Source organism: Bos indicus, chromosome 22 (genome assembly GCF_029378745.1).
Source record: "Bos indicus isolate NIAB-ARS_2022 breed Sahiwal x Tharparkar chromosome 22, NIAB-ARS_B.indTharparkar_mat_pri_1.0, whole genome shotgun sequence".
NCBI lineage: Eukaryota > Metazoa > Chordata > Mammalia > Artiodactyla > Bovidae > Bos > Bos indicus.
Window position 1 is genome coordinate 6,011,853 of NC_091781.1, and position 17,120 is coordinate 6,028,972.

At 37.3% G+C, this 17,120-nt stretch overlaps 1 protein-coding gene across 1 annotated transcript in view; it reads left to right on the plus strand.

Moving 5' to 3' along the window:
• The window catches only part of STT3B (STT3 oligosaccharyltransferase complex catalytic subunit B), a 103,142-nt gene that overhangs the window by 43,917 nt on the left and 42,105 nt on the right, over positions 1–17,120 (plus strand). The window contains exons 2-3 of the mRNA XM_019984659.2: positions 12,464–12,572; positions 16,091–16,378. Coding sequence (XP_019840218.2) covers positions 12,464–12,572; positions 16,091–16,378 — 397 coding nt within the window. The remainder of the gene's footprint in view (positions 1–12,463; positions 12,573–16,090; positions 16,379–17,120) is intronic.

The following is a 17,120-nucleotide window of genomic DNA, read 5'->3' on the forward strand; positions in this document are numbered from 1 at the left end:
ATTTCTTGATTTGGAGATTCCTGGTAAATATAGACTGTCATGCATGGTAGGAAGGTTAAGAGTTTACCTTTTTTATGGGAGTCTTTCTTCCCTTGAAAAGAGAAAGATTTAGCCATTTCTATTCTGGTGGCTACCTTTTTTTTCATCTCTAAAGTGGTGGTCTCTCCAGGGTCCCACCTTTAAGTACAATAAATATTTTGTTTCTAGTATTGGGGGATTTCTCTTTTAAAATTACCTCCCATACTTTCTTTGGAGCATGTGTAGCATTTCTAGCACTAGCTTAGATTTCCAGAATTGTTGCTGGAAAATAAATGTTGTTTTACTTTAAGTTCTGATTTTAAAATTCTTTTCCTATAGTCAGAAATGTCATTGCCTTTGTAGCATTCAATAATGGCAATTAGTTGATACTCCTTCAGAGAAAATGTTTATTTTCTGTGGATGATTTTCTGTGGATGATTTAGACTTTATGCTTGTTGTTCAGTCTCTCAGTCATGTCCTACTCTGTGACCCCATGGACTACAGCATTGCCAGGCTTCCCTGTCCTTCACCATCTCCTGGAGCTTGCTCGAACTTATGTCCTTCCAGTTGGTGATGTCATCCAACCATCTCGCCCCTTTTCCTCCTGCCTTCAGTCTTTCCAGCATCAGGGTCGTTTCAACTCTTCACATCAGGTGGCCAAAGTGTATTGTAGCTTCAGCTTCAGCATCAGTCCTTCCAGTGAATATTCAGGACTGATTTCCTTTAGGATTGACTGGTTTGATCTCCTTATCATTAGTGTTTTGAAATTTGTGTTTTTTCATAATCATCTGTGAAACATAGTGATTCTTTTTTTTTATGATTAAATGTAAAAACTGGATTTACTTTTTGTGATTTCTTAAATTTTTCCTTAATATTTTTTTCCAGCTTTATTGAGTTACAGTTGACAAAGTTGTATGTATTTAATGTACATAATGATTTGAGAATGATTTGAGATATAGGCAAGAACACTGGAGTGGGTTGCCATTTCCTTCTCCAATGCATGAAAGTGAAAAGTGAAAGTGAAGTCACTCAGTCGTGTCCGACTCCTCGCGACCCCATGGACTGCAGCCCACCAGGCTCCTCCGTCCATGGGATTTTCCAGGCAAGAGTACTGGCGTGGGGTGCCATTGCCTTCTCCTGAGATATACATACACATTGTGAAATGATTATCACAATCATAGCACATCTGTCACCTCACATAGTTGGGTTTTTTTGTGTGTGTGTGTGAGAACTTTTAAGATTCCATCTTCTCTTAGCAAATTTCAAGTACATAATACAGTATTACTAAATATAGTCATCTTGCTGTACAATAGAGCCTTAGAACTTATTCATGTTTTAATTGAAGTTTGTAACCTTTGACCTGTGTCTTCCCATTTGTTCATCCCCCATCCTCTGACATTCACCATTCTACTCTCTTTCTGAGTTAAACTTTTTTTTTTAGTTCATATGTAAGTGATACTATTCAGATTTTTCTTTTTCTGTCTGGCTTATTTCACTTAGCATAAATGCCTTTCAAGTTTGTACATGGGTCACAAATCACCAATGGCAAGGTTTCCTTCTGTTTGTGGCCAAATGTTTCATTATATAAATGCATAATTATAAAATGTGTGTGTATATACATGTTATTTACATTATAATATAACTACATTTTCATTATCCATTCATATATCAACAGACCCTTAGGTTGTTTACATATCTTGGATATTAGAAATAATGTTGCAGTGAACATGGAAGTAAGTGCTGATACATCTTCTGTATACTAATTTTGTCTCCTGTGGATATACAGTAGACCCTTGAACAATGCAGGTTTGAATTGCCCAAGTGTACTCATACACAAATTTTTTTTCATTGATAAATACAGTCTGCAGCTGGTTGAATCAGGTGCAGCTGGAACAGATGCAGAGGAACTGCAGATGTGGAGGAACCAAGTATCTTGGAGGGCTGACTTATTTTTCAGCTGCAGAACCTTGATGCCCCTAACCCGCATATTGTTCACAGGTCTACAGTGTACCCAGAAATAGGATCTCTGGATCACCTGCTAGTTCTATTTGAATATTTCAAAAGGAATCTCCACACTATTTTCCATAATGGCTTATGAATTTACATTCCCACCAATAGTATACCAAGGGTGACAGCATTTTTTACCTCGTCCTTTTGATAATAGCCATCCTCATAGATGTGAAGGGTATATCTCATTGTGGTTTTGAGTTGCGTTTCTCCAAATAGTGATGTTGAACACCTTTTCTTTTTCCTATTGGCCATTTGTGTGTCTCTGGGAAAATACCTTTTCAGGTTCTTTGAACCTTTTTTAAGTCATATTTTGTATGAGTTTTTGGATTTTTTGTTTGCTTTTGAGTGGTATGAGTTCCTTATATATTATAGATAATAACCCCTTGTTAGATATATGGTTTGCGAACATTTTCTTTAATTCCATAGGTTACCTTTTCACATTGTGTATTCTTTCCTTTGTTGTACACAAGCCTTCTCATATATAGTCCTGCTTATTTACTCTTTACTTTTTTTGCCTGTGTTTTTGGCATCATATCTGAGAAGACCGTTGCCAATGCCAATGTCAGGGAGCTTTTTTTTTTCCTCTATGCTTTCCTCTAGAAATTTTATGGTTTCACATTATACATTGACGTCAGTCATCTATTTTGAGTTAGTTTTTGTATGGTGTAAGATAAGGGTCCAGTTTCATTCATGTAATATCCAGTTTTCTAACACCATTTGTTGAAGAGACTAGTCTTCCATCATTGTTTGTCCTTGATGCCCTTGCCAAAGGTTAGTTGACTGTAAAAATAGTTTTTTTCTGGGCTCTGTATTCTGTTCCAGTGTTCTCTCTCTCTCTTTTTTTTTTTGCTGGTAACATACTGTTTTGGTTACTGTAGTTCTGTAACATGGTTTGGAATCAGGGACTTTGATGCTTCCAGTTTTGTTCTTTCTCAAGTTTGCTTTAGCTATTCAGGGTCTGGGGATTCCATGAAAATTTTGGGTTATTTTTCTGATTGTGTGAAAAATAGTATTGGAATTTTTATAGGTATTGCATTGAATGTGTAGATTGCTCTGGGCAATATGGACTTCAAAATTTTTTTTTTCTTGGCGTATGGCTGATTTACAATGTTGTATATATGGACATGTTAACAATACTGATTTTTCTAATCCACGGGCATGGAGTATCTTTCCATTTGCTTTTGTCTTCATTTATCAGTGTCCTATACTTTTCAGTGTACAGGTCTTTCACCTCCTGGGTTAAATGTATTCCTAAGTATTTTACTGACTTTTTTTTTAAACATACTACTGTAAATGGTATTGCTTTCTTAATTATTTTCAGATAATTCATATTTAGTTTATAGAAATGCAACTGCTTTTTTAATGTTTTTCTTGAATCCTTGGTAAAGTTTTTAGAGTTTTCTGTATATAAGATCATGTCATTTGCAAACAATTTAAATTCTTCCTTCCCAATTTGGAAGCCCTTTATTCCTTTTTCTTATCTAATTGCTAAAGCTAGGACTTTAGTACTGTGCAGGTGAGAGTGAGCATTCTTGTTTTGTTCTTGATCTTAAAAGGCTTTCACCATTTCACCATTGAGTATGATGCTAGCTATGGACTTGTCATACATGGCATTTATTATGTTGAGGTAAATTTCTTCTATACCTACTTTTTTAGTTGTGAAAGAATGTTGAATTTTATCAAATGCCTTTTTTGCATCTGTTGAGATGATTATATGATTTTAATCCTTCATTCTGTTAATATGGGATCACATTTATTAATTCTCGTATGTTGAAACATTCCTGACTCCCAGGGATAAATTCCAGTTAATTGTGGTGTGCTGAGTGCTAAGTCGCTTCAGTTGTGTCTGACTCTTTGTAACCCTGTGGCCTGTAGCCTGCCAGGCTCCTCTGTCCATGCAATTCTCCAGGCAGGAATACTTGAGTGGGTTGACATGCCCTCCTAACTCAGGGATTGAACCTGCATCTCTTAGGTCTCCTGCATTGGCAGGCAGGTTCTTTACCACTAGCACCATTTTAAATCCATTTTAAATGGCAGTCCCTAATAATGGTGCATGATCCTCTTAATGTGCTGTTGATTTCAATTTGCTAGTATTTTCTTAAGGATTTTTGTATCTTTGTTCATCAGGGGCACTGGCCTGTAGTTTTCTTGTTGTGTTGTCTGACTTGGTTGTCAGGGTAATAATGGCCTTGTAAAATTATTTGGGAAGTGCTTTTTCTTTAATTTTTTTGAAAGAGTTTGAGGTGGATTGGCATTAATTCTTTAAATGTTTGGTAGAATTTGCCAGTGAAGCCATCTGGTCCTAGACGTTTCTTCGAATTAGTAATCAAAAGCCCCCAACAGTCACCTTTCTTGTTATTAGTCTGTTCAGATTTTTAAAATTTCTTCCTCGTTCAGTCTTTGATATACGTTGTTTCTAAGAATCTGTCCATTTCTTCTGGGTTATCGAATTTGTTGGTATATAATTGTTAATAATAATCTTTTATGATCCTTTGTGTATTTGTGGTAGTAGTTGTAATCTCTCCTGTTAGTTTTTTTTTTAATATAATTTTTTTTGCCTTAACATGTGGCATGTGGGATCTTAGTTCCCCAGCCAAGGATCAATCTTGTGCCCCCTGTATTGGAAGCTCAGAGTCTTAAGAACTGGACCACTGGGTAGGTCCTCTCCTCTTTCTTTTCTGATTTTGTCTTCTTTTTTCTTAGTCTAGCCAAAAGTTTGTCAATTTTGCTTATCTTAAAAAGTAGAATAAAACTTTTTTCCTCTTTTTTTTTTTTTTTTTTAAAGTCTATTGCATTCATTTATGCTCTGATCTTTATTTCTTTATATCTGCTCTTTGGGCATAATTTATTCTTTTTCTGGTTCCTTGAGGTATAAAGTTAGACTGTTTATTTGAGATCTGTTTTCTACTAATGTTGATATTTATTGCTATAAACTTCTCAGATTGCTTTTGCTACATTTTGCTGTGTTTCCATTTGGGGGTGTCTCTTTTTTTTTGGACACACTGATTAAGGAAAATATTGTTCAGTTTCCACATATTAGTGTATTTCCTAGCCTTCTTATTATCACTAATTTCATACCGTTGTGCTCAGAAAAGACACTCAATATAATTTCAGTCTTAAATTTGTCAAGACCTGTTTTGTAACCTAACGTATAAAGTATGGATGTGAGAGTTGGAGTATAAAGCTGAGCGCCGAAGAATTGATGCTTTTGAATTGTGTTGGAAAAGACTCTTGAGAGTCCATTGGACTGCAAGGAGATCCAACCAGTCCATCCTAAAGGAAATCAGTCCTGAATATTCATTGGAAGGACTGATGCAGAAGCTGAAACTCCAATCCTTTGGCCACGTGATGTAAAGAGCTGACTCATTTGTAAAGACCCTGATGCTTGGAAAGATTGAAGGCAGGAGGAGAAGGGGATGACAGAGGATGAGATGGTTGGATGGCATCATCGACTCAATGGACATGAGTTTGAGTAAACTCTAGGAGTTGGCGATGGGCAGGGAGGCCTGGTATGCTGCAGTCCATGGGGTTGCAAAGAGTCAGACACGACTGAGCAACTGAAGTGAACTGATATGAAGTATCCTGGAGAATGTTCTCTGTGCACTTGAGAGGACTGTATGTTCTACCGTTAAATGGAGTGTTTTCTGTTAGATTCATTTGGTCTAAAGTGTAGTTCAAGTCCACTATTTCCTTCTTTATATTCTCCTTCTCATCTGTTCTTTGAAAGTAGGGTATTAAAGCCCACTACTATTATTGCATTGCTATCTGTTTCATTTGTTGTATCTTGATGAATTGATTCCTTTATCTTTATATAATGAATGACCTTTTATCTCTGTTACAATTTTGGGGTTCTTTCTTTTTTGGTCTGATAAAAGTGTAGCCAATCTTGGTCTCTTTTGCTTTCCGTTTGTATAGAATATCTTTTTCCATCTCTTCACTTTCAGGCTGTGTGTGTCCTTAAAGCTGAAGTGAGTTTCTGTTAGCATATATTTGGGTATTGCATTTTTAATATATTTACTTACTTTATGATTATCTCTATGATCATCTCACACGCTAGTAAAGTAATGCTCAAAATTCTCCAAGCCAGGCTTCGGCAATATGTGAACCGTGAACTTCCTGATGTTCAAGCTGGTTTTAGAAAAGGCAGAGAGAGGAACCAGAGACCAAATTGCCAACATCCACTGGATCATCGAAAAAGCAAGAGAGTTCCAGAAAACATCTATTTCTGCTTTATTGACTATGCCAAAGCCTTTGACTGTGTGGGTCACAATAAACTGTGGAAAATTCTGAAAGAGATGGGAATACCAGACCACCTGATCTGCCTCTTGAGAAATTTGTATGCAGGTCAGGAAGCAACAGTTAGAACTGGACACAGAACAACAGACTGGTTCCAAATAGGAAAAGGAGTACGTCAAAGATGTATATTGTCACCCTGCTTATTTAACTTATATGCAGAGTACATCATGAGAAATGCTGGGCTGGAAGAAGCACAAGATGGAATTAAGATTGGCGGGAGAAATATCAACCTCAGATATGCAGATGACACCACCCTTATGGCAGAAAGTGAAGAGGAACTAAAAAGCCTCTTGATGAAAGTGAAAGAGGAGAGTGAAAAAGTTGGCTTAAAGCTCAGCATTCAGAAAACGAAGATCATGGCATCTGGTCCCATCACTTCATGAGAAATAGATGGGGAAAGAGTGGAAACAGTGTCAGACTTTATTTTTCTGGGCTCCAAAATCACTGCAGATGGTGACTGCAGCCATGAAATTAAAAGATGCTTACTCCTTGGAAGGAAAGTTATGACCAACCTAGATAGCATATTCAAAAGCAGAGACATTACTTTGCCAACAAAGGTCCGTCTAGTCAAGGCTATGGTTTTTCCAGTGGTCATTTATGGATGTGAGCGTTGGACTGTGAACAAAGTTGAGTGCTGAGGAATTGATGCTTTTGAACTGTGGTGTTGGAGAAGACTCTTGAGAGTCCCTTGGACTGCAAGGAGATCCAACCAGTCCATTCTAAAGATCAGTCCTGGGTGTTCTTTGGAAGGAATGATGCTAAAGCTGAAACTCCAGTACTTTGGCCACCTCATGCGAAGAGTTGACTCATTGGAAAAGACTCTGATGCTGGGAGGGATTGGGGCAGGAGGAGAAGGGGACGACAGAGGATGAGATGGTTGGTTGGCATCACTGACTCGATGGACATGAGTCTGAGTGAACTGCAGGAGTTGGTGATGGACAGGGAGGCCTGGCATGCTGCGATTCATGGGGTCGCAAAGAGTCGGACACAACTCAGCGACTGAACTGAACTGAACTGAACTGATGATTAGTGAATTTAATATGTTTACATCAAAAGTAATTATTGATAGGTAGAGATGGTTGGATGGTGTTACCGATGCAATTGACATAAGTTTGAGTAGGCTCTGGGAGTTGGTGATAAACAGGGAAACCTGGCGTGCTGCTGTCCGTGGGGTTGCAAAGAGTCAGACGCAACTGAACTGACTGACTGAAAGATTTAACTACTGCCATCTTGTTAATTGTTTATGATTGTTTTGTAGTTCTTTTGTTCCTCTCTTCTCTTGCTATCTTCCTCTGTGATTTGATAGTTTTCCTTCGTGGTAGTCTTTCTTTCTGTATCTACTATAAGCTTTTGCTTTGTGACTACCCTGAGGTTGAAATAAAACATTTTATAACAGTCAACTTTAAGCCATTATGTCAGTTTTTTTGTTTTGTATTTAACAAATTATTGAATGCAGATATTTTAATTTTTGTCTTTCAACCTTTATACTAGTTAAGTGATTTACACACCATTACACTACTAGAATATTCTGAATTTGCTTATGTCCATATCTTACCAGTGAGTTTATACTGTATATGTTTTTAAGTTGCTAATCACTGTCCTTTCATTTCAGCTTGTAGAACTCCCTTTAACATTTCTTATAAAGCAGGTCTGGTAGTGATGAACTCCTACAAATTTTCTTTCTCGCTCTCTTTTTTTAGTTTGGGAATGTTTTTTTTCTGATGGTTAGCTTTGCTGAGTATTCTTAGTTGGCAGTTTTTTTCTTCTAGCACTTTGAATCTATATACCTTATTCTGGTGCAGGGTTTCCACTGAGAAATCTGATAACCTTATGTGGGGTCTCATGTATGAGTTTCTTTCCTCTTACTGAGTTCTCTCTTTGTCTTTGATTTTTGATAGTTTTATTAGATTATCTCTCAGTGAAATCCTGTGCGAATTGAATATGTATTGGGGCATGTGAACACCACATGCCAGGATGACTCAATTTCTCTCCCCAGATTTGGGAAGGTTTAAGCCATTATTTCTTTAAATAACCTTCTACCCCCGTCTCTCCTACTAGAACTCCTATAATGCAATCATTACCCTTGATGATGGCCTATAGTTGGTGTAGGCTATTTTTCACTTTTCTTTTCCTTTGCTTTGATAATTTCAAGTAACCTTTCTTCTGGTTTTCAGATTCTTCTGCTAGTTCAAGTCTACTACTAATGTTCTCCACTGCATTTTCTTTTTCATTTTATTAATTTAATTAGCTCCAGTATTTCTCTTTGGTGTTTTTTTTTCTTTTAGTATACTTTCTGTCTCTGTTGAACTTCTTATTCTGTTCATGTGGTATTTCCTGATTTGTTGAGTTGTCTGTCTGGCTTCTCTTGTAGCTTGCTGAGCTTCCTTAAAACAATTACTTTGAAGTCTTCATTGAGAAATAGATTTATTTCTCTGTGGTCAGTTACTGAAAAACAATTGTGTTCCTTTGGCATTGTCAAGTTTTCTTGATTTTTTTTTTTTTTAACATTTCTTGTAGCCTTATTTTGTATAGTGTGTTAGTCACTCAGTCGTGTCCAACTCTTTTTGACCCCATGGACTGTAGCCTACCAGGCTCCTCTGTCCACAGGATTCTCCAGGCAAGAATACTAGAGTGGATTGCCATTCACTTCTCCAGGGGATCTTCCCAACCCAGGGATTGAACCTGCATCTCCTGTATTGCAGGCATATTCTTTACCATCTGAGCTACCTTTATGTCTGCCCATTTTATGGAATAATTTTGGTGGGGAAAGACCTTTACCTGTGGGTAAGTTCAAGAGTGACAGCTGGATAGACTGGCAGTTCTTACCCCGGGTAAGATCCGGGGGTGTAGTCTTCGTGCATTTCTAACAGCTGAGTTTAAGTGGAGACTGCACACTGCAGAGGTTCTCAATGGCCGAGGCTGCAAGTGTCCATGGGGCTTGTAAGGGCTACGGGGAACCTTCTGATCTTTTTTTCTCCCATGGCGAGGAGTTGTGGCCAAGGAAATCTTTCTTGGCACCCGGCCCAGCTCACCGGTGTCCTCCTCATTGTGGTGTTACTGGCTAATGCCCATGGAGTCACTACGGAGCTGTGAGCTAGAGCGCAGGCAATGGTGGCTCAGCTGCAGATCTGGGGCCCAGAGGCACTTGTCAAGCCAACCATGGAGCTGGGATCTGGAGCTCAGGAGGCTGCAGAGCTGGAATCTGAAGTGTAAGCACTTAACAGTGGTTCTGGGGTTCAAGAATATTTGTGGGACCGTGGTAGCCCTAGTCCTGGGGCAGTGCAGCAGCAAGTCTTTCTTGTTGAGGGCATAACAGCGTCTCCTCCAGGGGCCCTGTGGCAGTGATGACTTTTGCTGAAAGCTGTTGTCCTCTGTAGAGCAGGCCACTGGAGTCTGCTCTGATGAATACTTACAGGGTCCTCCTTTGTGAAACCTCTCGTGGATGTTGTTGTCCTCAGTCAAAAAGCCTGCCTCGGTCCACCACAGAGCAGACCATGGGGACTGCAGGGGTACCTGCCACGTGGCTGATCCTGTTGTCTCCAGATGCCTCAGCTAAGCCTGTCACCCCAGTGATCCTTCTTCCGTCTGTGTGGTTGCTCTCCATCCTTTGCTTCACTGTGCTGCTGTAGGATCTCAGTTCTACTTGAGCTTCCCGTAAATATTTTCCTTTGTGGATAGCTGTCTGTTATTTTTTATTGGGGGTATGAAGGCTGCTGTCACCTACTGTGCCATCTTTTCAAAGCCACCTCTCAAGACACTTTTTGTCTTGTTACTAATTTCCTTTGCATCTTTAACTTTTTTAATATTTAGCTTATTTTTAATTTGACATTCAAAAACTCAGATAGTGCTTTTACCATACTTTATTTCACAGTAATAGTAACAGTAGCCTCTGGGTGCTTTAGGGACATTATATTGTTTATTTATCAAAGCCACCTTATTGACATGGGTACAGTTGTTATTCCTTTTTTACAGAGGAAGAAACTGGACTACAGAGAATGGTCTAGCCAAGGTCACATAGCTAGTAAGTGTGGAAACAGGATATCCAAACTTAGGCAGTATGATTCTAACATTTGTACTATAAACCTCCCTTTCAGGCTGTGTGGCTTATCTTACTTCTGAAGTTATTCTTATGTCTGTTGGTATTAGTTCTTCCATTGGTTGATTTCGATGCTTAGTTTTCATATTGCTTATTTTTCTCATGTTTGATTTTTGGATGTGTGCTTATTTTATATTAGATCAAGTCTGTCTTAAAATATTACAGTATTTTGTTTCTAGTGATCGTGTGTTGGAAAGTCATGACTTGCTGTTGGGAAGGATATATCAAGCTGACTTTGGATATGAGGTTTTCCTATTCATCTGGGAAGCATTGTTCCACTCTTTGAATTACTTGGCTGTGTGTGTTGGAAATACCCCTGAGGCCCACTTCCTTGCTTGGCAGTGGTCGTCTAAGGGGATCCACCTGCCTAGCAGTTCCTATTGCTCATTACCCTGAGGTTAATGCAGGATTTTCTCTTGCTTCTCTCCCGCCCTCAACAACTTTATATTAAACATGAACCATCCTGAATATTGCCTCTTCAACTCTTCCCCCTTCCAACACCCAAGCGTGCACACATGTACACAACACACACACCATAGTTTGCAGTTACTTCAGGTTGCAGTTTGGACTGTGGTTTCTTCCATCTCATTTCTTGTTATTGTTATTTTGTCTTTCATTGATCAAAATTCTCATTCGTTAAGGTCATGTTCTTATTTTACAGTACAGTTACAGTTCATCTCTGGTTATTTATAACTTAACTCTTTATTTCTGTGATTTTTAGAGTTATAGTTGTTCAGTCGCTAACTTATGTCCAGCTCTTTGCAACCCTATGAACTGCAGCACGCCAGGCTTCCCTGTCCTTCACTATCTCCTGGAATTTACTCACATACATGTGCATTGAGTTGGTGATGCTGTGTCACCATCTCATCCTCTGCCACCTTTCTCCTTTTGCTTTCAATCTTTCCCAGCAGCAAGGTCTCTTCCAATGAGTCAGTTCTTCACATCAGGTGGCCAAGGAATTGGAGCTTCAACGTCTGTTCTTCCAATACATATTCAGGGTTAATTTCCTTTAGTATTGACTGATTTGATCCCAAGGGACTCTCAAGAGTCTTCTCCAGCACCACAAATTAAAAGCACCAATTCCTTGGTGCTCAGCCTTCTTTATGATTCAGTTCTCATATACATTCGTTACCTGACTACCTGGAAAAACCATATCTTTGACCATACAGACCTTTGTTGATAAAGTACTGTCTCTGCTTTTTTTAATACCTGTCTGGATTTGTCATAGCTTTCCTTCCAAGGAACAGGCTTGCATCTCTTAATTTTGTGACTGCAGTCACCATCTACAGTTATTTTGGAGCCCAAGAAAATAAAATCCGTCACTGTAATCACTTTTTCCCCCTTTTGTTTGCCATGGGGCCATGTGCCATGATGTTAGTTTTTTGAATGTAGAGTTTTAAGCCGGCTTTTTCCCCTCTCCTCTTTCACCCTCATCAAGAGACTTTTTAGTTCCTCTTTCTTCCATTAGAGTGGTGTTATCTGCATATCTGAAGTTGTTGATACTTCTCCTGGCAATCTTGATTCCAGCTTACGATTCATCCAGCGAAGCATTTTGCATGCTGTATTCTGCATATAAGTTAAATAAGCAGGAATTGAAAGCAATTATATTGAATGTACAAGCTTCATTTTGGTGCTGTATTCTGTTAGTGGTTTTTAGTCTTTTGAGAGTCATTGACATCTTTGAAGATTTGGTAAATTTTATGTACCATCACATTTTTTGTTCAGATGCATAGCTGTGTACCATCTGTACCCCAAGCAATGGCCAAATGTTAATTTGATCATTACTAGTTTTGTAGACTTGTTTTTCGGGGGAGAATGGGCTTTTTTTTTTTTTTTTTTTAGTTATTTTTAGAGGTATAAGCCAATTTCTTAGAAAATAATCTATTGTTCAGGTTTGAGGGAAATTGTTATGAAAGATATATTTATATAGCCATAGATTTATGTATAAAGAGTTAAATATAAAGTATAGTATTAGAAAGCTAGAGCTATTTCTTTCTAGTAAACCAAGTTTTATAACATTTCTTTTTTTCCTATTTTCTCTAGGTTTAACTATAGATCAACACATCATCTTGCGTCTCATGGGTTTTATGAATTTTTAAATTGGTTTGATGAAAGAGCATGGTATCCACTAGGAAGAATAGTAGGTGGTACTGTAAGTATATATGCAGTTACTCATGTTAATCTTAAGTTTTTTCAGTGATTTGAGTAAATCATTCACCACTAAGGTGATGGCAATTCTTAAAAGTTTTATATAGTTAAATGATACGTTTTCTCTGGCTAATTATCTGTTATTTAATTTGTTAAATCTCTTTTCTTAATACTCTTCTTCACATACCCCCACCCCCTAGGCTGTTTTGGGGTTATCTCATACTAGCCATTATTTCTGACAAGTGGTGGAGGTTAGGAGGAGAAGCTCTTGTCACACTCTTAAGTTCAGGTTACTTGTGTTTTTGTTTTGTTCTATAGAAGCTTTATTGAAAAAAACATTTTGGAAGGAAATAAAAATGTAGAACAATCAGATAATTCTAATTTTCCTGGTCCTAAATCTGTCTCAGATTACTCCAGGTATTGTTCATAATTTATGGGAAATCAGAATGTCCAGAAGATGATAGAAAGGAAAATGTTTTTAGGATTTGGGATGTAAGGAGAATGGTTTGAGAGAAAATGAAAGACAAGGCACCTACTGGAGAAACATATACATTTAATATTTTTTTCTTGATCACTTTTGTCAGAGGTTTATCAATTTTAGTAGATTCTTTAACCCATTAAACTTTGTTGATTATTGAATATTTGTGTGTTACCTTCCGTTTGTTTCCTTCCTCCTACTTTCTTGAGTTTGATGTTTTTATCTAGTTTCCTGATGTAGTTTGCTCAATAATTTTCAACTTCTTTGTTACTAATGTATTTGTTTTGAAGCTCCAAATTGCCTCATGATCACTGTTTTAGCTACATTGCTTAAGTTTTGATATGCAGTGTTTTCATTGTCATTCAAGTCAAAATGTATTTTAACTTCTGTTATAATTTTCTCTTATTCATGAGTTACTTAGGACTGTATTTAACTTTTAAACATTAGAGAATTTCCTCATCATCTTATTTTGCTTTTTACTTCAAATATATTAATGTTAGAAAACAAATTCTATAGTTTTAATCCTTTGAAATTTATTGAGACATGATTTGTGGCCCCAGGATATAGCCAAATTTTATAAATGTTCCCTCTTTGTTTGGAAGGAATATGTTCTCCATGATAGTGAGATGTTATAAAATCTGGCACATCTTTTTATCTTTGTAAATAGGGATAATGATACAGAAGAATAGTCATGATAGCCTCTGAGGCTTATTAGAAACGTATTGAATGGTGAAAGATGTGGTAGATGACTATTATCTGTACTGCTTGTGGTGTGAATGCTGTCATATATTTTATTGTACTAATCTTTGATTACTGTAGTTTGTTTCCTGCTATGTTTATAACTTTTTATCTTGAATTCACCCTCAGTGAAGGCTGGTTTTCTGAGATTCCTGGTGTCCTGGTATTTGGGACCATCCTTACAATAATCTTTTTCACTTCCTTTTTCTGGAGCCCTCAGAAGTTTAGGACTGTTTTTACAGGTTGTTTCTCAGTCTAAGTTTCTTATATGTGAAGTTGTTATAAATGTGGAGAGGGCTTCCCTGGTGACTCAGTGGTAAAGAACCCTCCTGCCAGTGTAGGAGATAATAGGTTGGATCCCTGGGTTGGGAAGGTCCCCTGGAGAAGCAAATGGGAACCCACTCCAGTATTCTTGCCTGGAGAATCCCATGGACAGAGGAGCCTGGTGGGCTACAGTCCATGGGGTTGCAAAGAGTCGGACATGACTTAGTGACTGAGCTTGCATGTATAAATGTGGGACCCAAACTCACCCATGTGGTGAATGAGTTATTTCTTGTTTTGTTTCTACTTAAAGATTTGGACGTAAGGCAGAAGTTGCTTACTGTTTCATTTGATGGGTGGGTAGAATTCATCTAGTTTCATAAACGGGCCCTGGGTTTGTGCTGGGAATTAGGCCTTTTCTTTAATCTCAGTGGTGAGCAATAACTATCCCCCAACCACCTCAAGTACCTAAAGTATATATTAGGGCCTCGAGTGTTTTCGTTTTTTGTTTTTTTTTTTAAAGACTTCTGAAATACCAGTGCCTAGTTTGAAATGCTTCTTTATGTTTGGAACCTGAAGGATTCCCTTCCAGGTTCTCTTTCTTTTAAGGTTAAACATGCCTTTTTTGTTGTTGAGTGGTTTTGTTTGTCTGGAATACCTTGATCTTTTCATCTAATACTTCTATGTGTTATTTTGTATGTCAGTTCAGTCTACCGTATTTAGATATTTTCAGATTTATTTCCATTTAAAAAAAAATATTGCCAGGAAAACTATTCATTTGGGACCTGGTATTGTATATGTAATGGAACAAAATTTTAATTTTTAAGAATGGTGATGATTGCCATACTTTTTCCCCTTTCCTTATCCCACTCTCCTTCCATGCTTTCAGTAGATATTGTGCATCTATTTTATGCCTATCATTGTTATTTGGATGCTGGGGAAATTGTTCATGTTATTCTGGAGCTTGTATTCTGTGAGAGTGTTCATTTATTTATTTATTTTTGGACATGCTGTGCAGCATGTGGGATCTTAGTTGCCCAACCAGGGATTGAACCCATGCTCCCTGCATTAGAAGTGCGAACTCTTAACCACTGGATCACCAGGAAAGTCCCCAAGGGTATTTACTTAATAGATTCTAAGTAAATAAGTAAAATAAATACTATGTGAAATGGTGATAAGTGTTCTGGAGAAAAAGCAAAGGAGTTGGTTTAAAGACCATGGGCAGTTTGCAAATAGTATGGCTCAGAAAGTAAATTTATAACATTCTTTGTAGTTTTAGTGATGGAGAAAGAAAAAATCTTTTAGGATGTAGCTAAGGATGAAAGTGTAAATACACATTTTAATCACAAATAGCTCAGAATTAATGTCCTGTTTATTGTTCATTGAATCTTAAATGTTTCATGTTCCTCCTTTGGGGAGAGGTTGAAGAGTACAGCTGTTAACTAGGCCTATTCTAGTTGATTTGCTTTCCATTGTTAAGTATTTTAAGAAGTGTAAAAATGTCAACCTTCGAGGAGTTCCAAAATATTATATTTGAATTCACTAACTAGTCCTCCTTTTCCTAGCTAGAATTGTTCACTTTCCAGATCTTGACTTTGAAGGGAGGAAGAAATTATTTATAAATATCACTTAAATAATAACTGCACATAAATTTTTTTCATCTTCTGTTTGTTTCTCAATCCCTTAAACACAAGTATGGGCAAAATTGTTAAAACCCCATACTTAAGGATGTGTTAGATAGAACCCTGTTTATAGTGAAAGAGTTAGTGGGGACAATTATAAAGTTACTCAGTGTTCCATCATTAAACATCTTCACTTTTAATACTTCATTCAGTCTGATCTTTCTTCTTTTGCTTAAATATATCTCTCTGCATATGAGAATTTTTTGTGTCCAGTTGAAAAAGAACATTTAATTTTGTAGTATGTAAAGAAGGCAAACTGTTGTGAGAGCTTATTCTCAACCTAATTATGTAATAATAAAGAGCTTAGTGTTTTCAGCTACCTCCTTATATTTGTAATTACATTTTCCTTTTTTTTTTCCATAGGTTTACCCAGGGTTGATGATAACAGCTGGCCTTATCCATTGGATTTTAAATACGTTGAACATAACAGTTCACATCAGAGATGTATGTGTGTTCCTTGCACCAACTTTCAGCGGCCTTACGTCTATATCTACTTTCCTGCTTACCAGAGAACTGTGGAACCAAGGAGCAGGGCTGTTAGCCGCTTGCTTCATTGCCATTGTGCCAGGCTACATTTCTCGCTCAGTAGCTGGGTCCTTTGATAATGAAGGCATCGCTATTTTTGCACTTCAGTTCACATATTACTTGTGGGTAAGTAACACTTGATGTTTTGTTATCATTAATACCCATGAACTTTCTACTGAAAGTTGTTATTATAGTTGCATGCAGAAAACTGTTACTGTTCATGACAAATAAGTCACAGCTCCAATAAAAGAGGCTGTTGGAAAATAAGCTGTTGATTTTTTTGTTGTTGTTTCTTTACTAGTGGAGAGAGAGAGGTCAAAAATACTTAAGAAAGCTGAAGTGGGGTTCAGTGGCTTAGGATGTTGAATTCTGTGTGTGAAATTTGCATTATTTTACTGTTGCCAAGTTATTTCTTCTTTCCCTATCTGTATACCTTCTGTTTCTTTTTCTTGTCTTGCTGTATTAACTAGTACTTCCAGTATGATGTTGAAGAGTTGTAGTAAGATGATCCTCGCCTGGTTCCTTTTCTTAGTGGGAAATCTTTGAGTTTCTCACTATTAAACATGTTGGTTATACGTTTTTTTGGTCTTATTTATCAAGTTGAAGATCCACTTTAGTTTGTTGAGTTTATCATGAGTGGATGTTGGATTTTGTCAAATGCTTTTTCTCTACTGGTACATGATTGATTCATGAACAACACAGGTTTGAACTGTGTAGATCCATTTATACATATATATTGTTTTCTATTAAACACATACTACAGTACTTCACAATTTGGTTGAATCCATAGATCTGGACCCAAGGATTATGTAAGGTCCCTACTATAAAGTTATATGTGGATTTTCTTATGCCAAGGAGGTAGTCACTG